Source organism: Myotis brandtii, unplaced genomic scaffold (assembly GCF_000412655.1).
Source record: "Myotis brandtii unplaced genomic scaffold, ASM41265v1 scaffold317, whole genome shotgun sequence".
In the NCBI taxonomy this organism is placed as follows: Eukaryota; Metazoa; Chordata; class Mammalia; order Chiroptera; family Vespertilionidae; genus Myotis; species Myotis brandtii.
In genome coordinates, this window is record NW_005362155.1 from 1320915 (window position 1) to 1330266 (window position 9352).

Consider the following 9352-nt stretch of genomic DNA (forward strand, 5'->3'; position numbering starts at 1 on the left):
ACCTCTGCCTGCTGCTCTGGCACTTTCAGCAACTAGAGCTCCCTGACCCCCACTCCCGCCCTCACACACCCACCAAACACTGGAGATGCTGTTGGGACTGGAGCCTTTGGGTTGAGGCAGGCAGACCTGCACCCCTTCCTGGGGCCACAGGAGGCAGCCCTTCCCACCCCCACACCTCCCCCCACCACAGCCTCCAAAAGGAAGCTGCTCCCTGGGTGGGACCAGGAGCCTCCAGCAAATGCACCACACACACCATATCCTAGTCATGGCTGCAGACGGCCCCCAAGGCTGCAGACGGCCCCCAGGGCTCTGTCCCCAGGCAGGGGTGGTGGTTCTACCGAGAAGGGGCGGGTGCCCGCAGCCAGGGGCAATCACAATCTTGTCCCACTCAGCCTTGGTCCCAGCTGCCCAGGGGGCCTTGTCCCGCCCACTGCCCCGGGAAGAGGTGGACCCCACCAAGGACAAGGGGCTCCCCTTTAAGCTTCAAATGATACTTTTGGACGACTTGTGACGGGAGGGGGCGCCTGGGAAGGGCAGGTCTGAGGACCCAGGAAGCACTGCTTCGCTCCTTCGATCAAAGTGAGGGGCCTGAGCGGGTGGGAGCACCTCCTCCCCACCCATCCCGCGTGTGCCGGGAGCAGCAGGGAGGGGACCGGTCTGCGGAGTCTGAGGAGTCCTCCAGGCTGTTCCCAGCTTGCCATGGCCCTGCGGGCACCCCCCAGGGCTCCACAAAGGGGGAAAGTGAGGGTCTACTCCAGGGGTCCTCAAACTTTTTAAACAGGGAGCCAGTTCACTGTCCCTCAGACCGTTGGAGGGCCGGACTATAGTTTAAAAAAAAAACTATGAACAAATTCCTATGCACACTGCACATATCTTATTTTGAAGTAAAAAAACAAAACGGGAACAAATACAATATTTGTATTTGCATGTGGCCCGCGGGCCGTAGTTTGAGGACCCCTGGTCTACTCATTGGCCAGGTGCCAGTGTGCTACCAGGGCGGCCGGAAGGGCCAGGCACCCCACCATGGCCAGCAGAGCAGTGACCCCGGGCCAGTGAGCCCCAAGGACAGCTCACACACTAGAGACCCTTCCCACAGCCGCCACACAGACACCTGGACATGAAGAAAGGACAAGGCGGCAGGTGCAGACAGCCCCGGATTTACCTCCAGAGGCTGCTGCGACCCAGAGGACAGATAACGTCATAAGAACCTTTACATTTTTTTCCATCAACAATGGAATTAGAGACATGAGCACAAAAAGAAATAAGCAATAGAAAGCACAGTTCCTTTTTTTTTTTTTACCCATTTGAGACACCATGTATAAATTTAAACCCACTCTATATACCCAAAAAGCTCAAAGCACTGAGAAAGGTCCCCACGTCCCCCCCAACCCTCACCCAGAGCCCACATCCTGAGCCGGCCAGGCCTCTGGGCAACCCCTGCCCTCCCCCGCCCTGCGGCCCCGCACCTGGAAGTTCCCGTGGTGCACACTGTAGAGAGGCTGGAAGAAGGGCACCGGGGACGGCACGTTGTGGCGAAGGGTTCTCTTCACCCTGAGCCAGGAGAGCACGGTCAGAGGCCTGCCCAGCCCCGGAAGCCGGGTCCAGCAGGGAACTCAGCTCTTCCCACCAGCAGGCAGCCAGCTCTGCCCCGTCCACACAGCTGCCACACTCCCTCCTCCACCCAGTCCGAACCTGCTCTCCGGGAGACCCAACACCTGGCCCTGTGCCTCCCTGGCCATGGCACTGGTTTATACCAACACGTGTGTCCTTTGCAGGGTGCGTTTGATGGTGAGTTTGGGGCCTGGGGCAACCAGCTGTGGTCTCAGCCCACAGAGGGAGCCGGCACCTCCAGGAACCCCAGCTGCCATGAGCAGGCAGGTGGCGACCCCTTCCCTCCCGACTTCTCCCAGATCGGCCCGGTCTGGGCCCACTGGCCCTCCCGCACGGACGCAGCACAGGGCTCCAACCCAATAGTCCAGATCGCCTTTGCCCGCCTCCCCTGGGACCCGGAGCCCCTAGTTGCCCACCTCAGGGGTGGCGCCAGGAGTCACAGCTCCTCTGCCCTGGTGTCCCCTCGGTTTCCCTTCCTACGACCCCGGCAATACCCTCCACTTTGCTCTCTCTACTTCTCTCCCCGGCTCTTGGCTCCGAGGACAAGCCCAGCACCCTCCTCTACCTCTCGGCCCCGCCCACGGCCCCCAGCACCCCTCTTCCTCACCACTCACCCACCCCATCGCTCTCTTGGTCCGCATCCTGTCTCTACACGGCCGCACCTGGCCGCCTCCTGTGGGCCCTGTCCTTGAGGAGGCCCGTGCCCTCTCTTATGCCCTGACAGGTGCGATGGCCCGTCTCCGTCTGTTCTCTGAGGCCACCAGGTGCCTGACGCTGTGTGTTCACAGGCTGTTTTAACAAGGGAGCAAAGCACCCAGCACCTCCAGAGGCTGGAGACAGGGCCTCAGCGACCTGGTCCCGGTGACTTTGGGTCCCTCCTCAGCTCTTCAAGGTCACACGGCCCCTCCCTCGCCCCCCCACACACACTTCAAACTCAGCAACTTGGAAACTCCCCGCCCCATCCAGGACCTGACGGTGGGAAAGGGAGGAGCACAGGGGAGCATCGCTGGTTTGCCCTCCGCACCCCACTTACCACACACATCGACACGCACACACATCCACATGCACACACAAATACACACAAAACACATTCACAAACATGCACACAGCCACATGCACACACAAATACACACAATAACACATTCACAAACATGCACACAGCCACATGCACACACAAATACACACAAAACACATTCACCAAACATGCACACAGCCACATGCACACACAAATACACACAAAACATTCACAAACATGCACACAGCCACATGCACACACAAATACACACAATAACACATTCACAAACATGCACACAGCCACATGCACACACAAATACACACAATAACACATTCACAAACATGCACACAGCCACAGGCACAGCCCTTGGGTACCGACCTGGGTGACAGCTTGAACAAGAGGTAGGTCAGGCTGGTCAGCAGGAGAAAGATGGACATGGCGACAAAGGTGCTGTCGGGCTGCCTCAGAGGCGAGACCAGGCGGCCTGAGAGCAGGAAGGGCCCAGAGCTGTGAGCAGCCTCAACACCAGGACGTTCCCCCAAACCCACGTGGCAAAGTCACCCCCCAAGTGCCCCGGGCCTGCGTGGGGAGCTGGGATGGGCTGGAGGTCTGCGCGATGCCTGCTAAAGCGCCTGGGTGACTCGTGCACCCTGGCCTCACCGTCCCTCCTGCCAGGCCATCGGGTCAGGGAGCCTGCCCAGCACCCTGTGCACAGGGCCGCCAGCCCTCCCTAAGGCCTGGGGCAGCTGCACCCTCAGACCTTGGGGCTGTGCTCGCCTGGGGCTTGACTGCCTCAGGGACGGTCCCAGGAGTAAAAGGTGGGAGGGAGGCCCAACGGGACTCCCAAGGGACAGCAGCCCCGAGCACCCACCTGGTCTCTGGGGAGACAGGAAGCTCACGGGCCGGCTCCACTCGCTCCAGGGGCCCTCGTAGCGCTCCTCCTCGGCCATGGCGTCCTCCAGGTTGGCCATCTGGACACGCAGCCTGGCCTCATAGGTGGAACCAGGGTCCAATTCCGCAGCCTCAAGGATAAGCCAGGTCACCCCAACAATGTGACCCTTGTGCCGGGCCCGCTAGGGGGTGGAGGACAATCAGCAGTTGCTGAGGGTGAGACTGGGTCCGCCAGCCCTTGAGGACGTACACACGCACACTGAGGCACACTCACCACACGCATGTGCACACGGCACACTCACGCATGTACGCACGCACATACCCACAGGCACACGCCTACACTCTCCTACCTGCATGCTCGCTCGCACATGCGCACACACAAACATGCTCACCCCCCTCACTACACGCATGCACACAGGCGTGGCCTGTGAGCACTCACATATATCCTGTTCAGGCACACCCAGGCACACTCGTACACAGACATACAAACACGGGCATGCGTGCACACAAGTTCTCTGGGCTCTGGTCACCTCCCTTCTCAGAGTCCCCCGTCAGCCTCTCCCTGTGTGGAATGAGGAGAGACCGGGCCCCCCCTGCTGGCCAGCCCGAGCGTTACCTCCCAAGCCTCCTCCTGCCTCTTGAAGGCCAGCTCATAGCTGAGCAGCGAGGCCAGCGGCTCCAAGCCAAGGCTGACGCCCCAGGTCAGGACACAGGAGTCGGAGCTGACATTGCTCTGCAGGTCGGAGGGAGGATCCAGCTTCACTAGAACAGGATGAGGCCACGTGAGTGTGTCGGCCAGCCTGCCCAGGGCTGGGGCCGGACGGGCCCCTGCAGCCTGCACGGGGGGTCTGACGGGCTTCTGAGGCTGCCCAGGGCTGGGCTCTGACAGGCTCCAGGGCATGTTCAAGGCCCTCGCAGACCAGGGGGCTCACGGGAGGCTGCTCCAGGGAAGCCCCAGGTGAGACAGCACGGCAATGGCTCCTCCAGCCCCTGCAGCCAGACAAGGCGACTCTCGAGGCCGCCTTCCCTTTCCCTCAGGAGCTGTGTGTCATGGGGCCCCTTCCTGCTGTGACTGACGTGCATTTCAAGCTGCAGCCCAGGCCCAACTCGAAGCTCTGTCTTCATCGTCCCTGGGAACCAACCCCCCCCCTCGCGGGCCCAGCCTCTCCCAGCCCGGGCTCCCTGGGGGGTCCCCAGGACACTCAGGAGGCACGGATTCCCCAACAGGAATGTGTCTGACCGCAGCGGCCAAGGTGCCCACCCCAGGCCTCACCGTGTCTCCGAGGCAGGTACTGAGGGTCCACCAGGCTGACCTGCTCCTTCCCAGAGATGTGACGGTGCAAAGTGATGGTGAAGTTGTCGGAAGGCGCAATGACCTCCTCGGGCGGCAGGACCACGGTGCACGCGCTGCCCCGGAAGACACACCTGTGCTTGGTGTCCGGCGCGAGGTTGCTAGAAAGGGTGTGCATCAGCACCAAGACGCTGCCGCGCCGGCTTGGCCCCTGCTGCTGTCACGGCGACCCCGTCCTTCCCCCTGCCCTCTGCCCAGGTGGGCCTGGCCCCGCACCCTCACCTGGTGAAGAGGAGCCAGGGGCTGGGGCCCTGGCCCAGCTCTGGGGCCGACCAGTGGCAGTCAATCCTGAGGATGTTGTTGGTGAGGCAGGTGAAAGTTCCAGCCCCCGGCCCCGGGAGCAGTGACCACTGGGAGCCCACAGAGGCTGCTGCGGGCAGGGAAGGGGGAGGGGAGGCTCTGGAAGCTGACACCCTAACAGGGCGGTCCCCAGGGAATGACAGCAGGAGAATTCATCAGGGCAGGGCTGGGAGGTCTGGACAGCGATGCTCTGGCCCATGGCACGCGGGTGGGACTGGAGTCCAGGCTGGTCCCTGGAGGGCAGGTCCTAGCACAGTTCGGCCACACCCTCCCCAAGGAGTTTGACAGGCAGCCTGCCCCGCGGCCTCCCCCACCCGCCTCACGCGGTCACTGGTGCCCTCACCTCCTCCTTCTCCGGGCACCGAGACTCCCAAGCCGACCCAGAAGCAGACCCGGAGCCAGGTGCCCATCCCTCGCGTCAGGGCTGCCCTCTCCAAGGTCCAACCTGCAAGGGATGCTGCCCGTGAGTTTCTCCCTGTGAGGAGCGCTCCCCACGGTGCTCTGAATGGCTCGCCCCCTTCACACTCACGTGTCCTGTGAACACAATTGGGCACCGCTGTCCGAGCTGCACCAACAAGCCACCAGGCTCAGGTCAGTCGACCTGACAAAGACTCGAGGCTGCAGCGGACAAGAGGGGACCCTCACACTCAGCTCCGTGTCCGAGTCTGCCTGGAAGGCTCCTCTCTGGGACCAGGTCCTCTGCCAGCCCAGTCCCTGGCCCTGGCCCAGGTCCCATCCTGGACTCCGTGGGGTCTTGCCTGGTGGACTGTGGAACGTGCATTACCCACTGGAATTCCCACCAGACTTGTGAGGCAGGGAGCTGGCTCCCAGGGCGGGGAAGTGACTTGCCAAGGGTCACAAGGCCAACTTCTACCATCGCCTCTCTCCCCGTGTCCCCTTCAATTACGGCCTGTCCCAGCGCTCCGCTGCCGGAGGGCGGAGGATGGCAGGGGGGTGTCCATGCAGCAGCGGGCACCTCCTAAACTCTGTGCCACACCCCATGCAGAGGTGCTAGGCCCCTGGGAGAGCAGAGGTTAGTGGGGACTCGGGCCTGGGTGTTAGGCAGTCCCTGGGTGCCGTGCAGGGAAGCCGCTGGTACCCTATCACCCCGTTTGCAGCTCCAGATGGCGCACTGATAGCCCCCAGGCAGGAAGCAGGGTCCGCCTGGTTACGCAAGCCTGATGGGTGATAAGGAGGCCGAAACGCTGCAGACACACACCCCGACCTCAGCACACATGCTCCAGGAAGCAGACAGCACTCCAACCCTCCATGTCCCCGCAGACTATCTATGTACCCACAGGCCAGACCCTGTGCAGATCAGGAAGACCTCACCCTTCCCTAGAATGAAGTGCCACCGGTGCCCTTAGCCACAGCGCTGGTCTGCAGCGTCTGCCCCCTCCTGCTCAGTCACAGGTGGAGGTGGGGAGCCACCTGACCACAACTCACTCTCCGGGCGTGTGAAGACGGGATCAGAGTGAGCACCAGGACCAGGGGGGGGCCCGGGTGGAGGGACACGTGCATCTGTGCAGAAGCAGGCCAGCCCAGCTCAGGCTCATCCAGGAGCCAGGAGCTCAAGAGCATGGAATGCAGTGCCTCCAAGCTCAGCAGGCCCAGGGGCCAGGACCCGCCCTGGGGAGCAGTGGAGGGTTGGGTGGGATCACCGGGGGGGGGGGGGGGTCCTTGCTTCTCCTTGGCAGAGAACACCTCTGTCTATACCTAGAGAGCTGGCTAGAGTGGGGCCACCACCCTCCCACAAATGAGGAAACTGAGGCCCAGAGAAACCAGGCACCTGCCCAATACCTGGCACCTCTGTTCTTGGCTCCCATTCAAGCCTGTGAGCTCACAGGGTACCATTGGTCTCTCTCTTCAGGGCTCCTCAAGCGAGAGGCAGGGCCACCCCCACCCTTGACAACAGGCCCGGGGCCAGGTGGTGCAGAAACCCCTCCTGCTTACTGGCTGGTCCTGCAGGAGGCATTGGGATGAGCCGTGAGGACCAATCACTCTCAGGGGTGCTGGAGAGCAGCAAGAGACGTCCCCTTGAACAGAGATGCTCCCTAAGACCTCTAGTCCTGTGGGGAGCCCCTCCCCATGGCCCCCCATCTCCTCCGTGGCCTCAGGGTCCAGGTCAGCTTGCCTGCCATGGTTTCCTGGACCATCCGAAAGTCGTGGGCTGCCTCGCAGCTGGATCCCTGCCTCAGGGCCCACAGACACCACAGGACCAGACCACTCAGCCCCTCCGCTCCCCGGCCCAGCCAAGGCGGGCAGGCTGGGGGCTGGCGGGGACCCTGGGATCCTTGGTGGCACCCCCTCCAGTCGGCTTCACACCAGTCACTGCACCCACTTCCTGCCCCTTTAACACGGAATCTGTTTTCTAGTTTTCAGGGAGAGGGAGCGATACCCCTGCTATTCTCCCTGGCAGACAGAGGGGGTGAGGTGGACGCTGCTAATTAAACGGGCGCTTGTCCTCTGTCTTCTCTCTGCCCTTCCTGCTTGGGAGGAGGGATAAATTCAGGCCCCACCCCATCCCACCTCCAGAACTGCTGGAGCCTGGGGAATGCGGGGACTGAGCTAGGAAATGGGACCAGAAGTGGGAGTGGACCCCACCTCCCCCTTCGGGTCACACAAGCACATGTGGGCCCCCCCCCTGCCCCGATGGCACTGATGGGACCCCGGATGCTGCTGGGCAGTAGCTGCCGAGGACGCTGTGCTTCCTGTGGGTGCTCAGTGGGTGGGAAGGACAGGGTGCAGAGGTCAAGGCAGCTGCAGGAAGGGGAGGGTGGCCCCCAGGATGGTGAGTGGGAGGGGCGCTCCATCAGGGGCGCATGTCTGGGAAACATGGACACAGCGGGCAGGAGCTATGGGAGAGGTGAGGGCTGGACCCACAGGGCCTCGGGTGGGTAAGGGCACACACAGAGGGCGGGGCTCAGGGCAGAGGAGGGAGAGGCTGAGGATGGAGTCAGAGGGGCATAGGGGAGCCTCGGGAGCTCACGTGGTCCCTGCTGGTCTGCGCTCCAACCCTGGCTCCCTGTGGGCCTTCTCACACGGATCCCCTGCCTGGCCTCCTGCCCCATCACAGGCCTCTTCCTCCGGGAAGCCCTCACAGAGCACCCCAGTCGGTCTCCCCAGTAGACAACGGGAGCAGAAAGCCGGCAGTAGCCATGGGTCAGGGCTAGAATAAGGGTGTTGACACAGTTCTCTTTGGGGGTCTTGGAGGCTAAACGGGGAATCTAACACCCCTCCCCTGCCAGCACCTTCCCCAGTGGCCCTGGCTGCCCCTTTGCAGCCCCCCTCATCAGGCGAGAACCTGTCTGATTTATGTTGTGCCCCCTGCACCCACCCTAAATGTTCAAGAAACGCACCCCGAAACCCCTACAGAAGCTGCCCTGCTTCTAGTCAGTGCGAACGCTGTGGGCTCCTGGGAAGGGAGCTCTGGACATTATTGAGCAGAACCTTGCTCCCTTCCTCCGCTTGGCTGAACAAACCCTCAAATCCCACCCCCACTGCGGCCCCTCCCTCAGCTCCACGGGGGGCTATCCCCAGACTCCCCGCTCCTCTCCGCCCTAAAGCCCCCAAAGGCATGAGGATGTGGAGACACTGCCACCCCAGGGCCTGGACCTCACCTCCACCTGTGGGCACAGCTGGGACCATCCCCTGGAATGCCCATCGCACCCACCCGTGCCCCCAGAGTTCGGCTCAGCCACCGGGAGAGCAGAGCCACTTCCATAGAGAAATCGCCTGACAAACGCAGTGCCCTGCCCTCTGCCCGGCGGCACCCATGGCCCCTACAGGCCTGGACGTGACAGGTGCCAGCTGTGGCCAGCAGTGCCACTCTGCTGTCCCTGGAGGTGCCCCAGGCAAGGGCACCGGAGGAGGTAGAACTCGGGGATGCTCCCGGGCACCCCCTTCCAGGGCTCACGCCCGGGGAAGGCGGCTGCCGGCCCTCCCTGTGTCTGAGGTGCGGGCTGACATGAGTGGGTGGGACGTTCCCGTTACACACTCACCTTCCCAGACGCATCTGCTGGGTCCCATGGCAGGACAGTCCCTGTGCTGGCGGCAAAGCCCCTCGGCCTGATCCAGGAGATAAGTGCCCCGGGGCGGTGACGCAGCCTCAGCCTCGCACGGCAGGCTGACACGGGCCGCCCACACCTAAACCACGAGCGCAGTGAAACAGCCATCCGGGAGGA

At 62.7% G+C, this 9352-nt stretch overlaps 1 protein-coding gene across 1 annotated transcript in view; it reads right to left on the bottom strand.

The window, feature by feature from the left end:
- IL9R (interleukin 9 receptor) overlaps positions 1-9289 on the bottom strand; it is an 11066-nt gene extending 1777 nt beyond the window's left edge. Inside the window, exons 1-9 of the mRNA XM_005870408.2 lie at positions 9170-9289; positions 5517-5613; positions 5091-5207; positions 4791-4969; positions 4134-4279; positions 3498-3699; positions 3005-3110; positions 1396-1551; positions 339-430 (exon numbers count right to left, since the gene is read on the bottom strand). Of these exons, the coding sequence (XP_005870470.1) occupies positions 339-430; positions 1396-1551; positions 3005-3110; positions 3498-3699; positions 4134-4279; positions 4791-4969; positions 5091-5207; positions 5517-5613; positions 9170-9197 (1123 nt within the window). The 5' untranslated portion in view covers positions 9198-9289. The remainder of the gene's footprint in view (positions 1-338; positions 431-1395; positions 1552-3004; positions 3111-3497; positions 3700-4133; positions 4280-4790; positions 4970-5090; positions 5208-5516; positions 5614-9169) is intronic.
- Between the last annotated feature and the right edge of the window lie 63 nt (positions 9290-9352).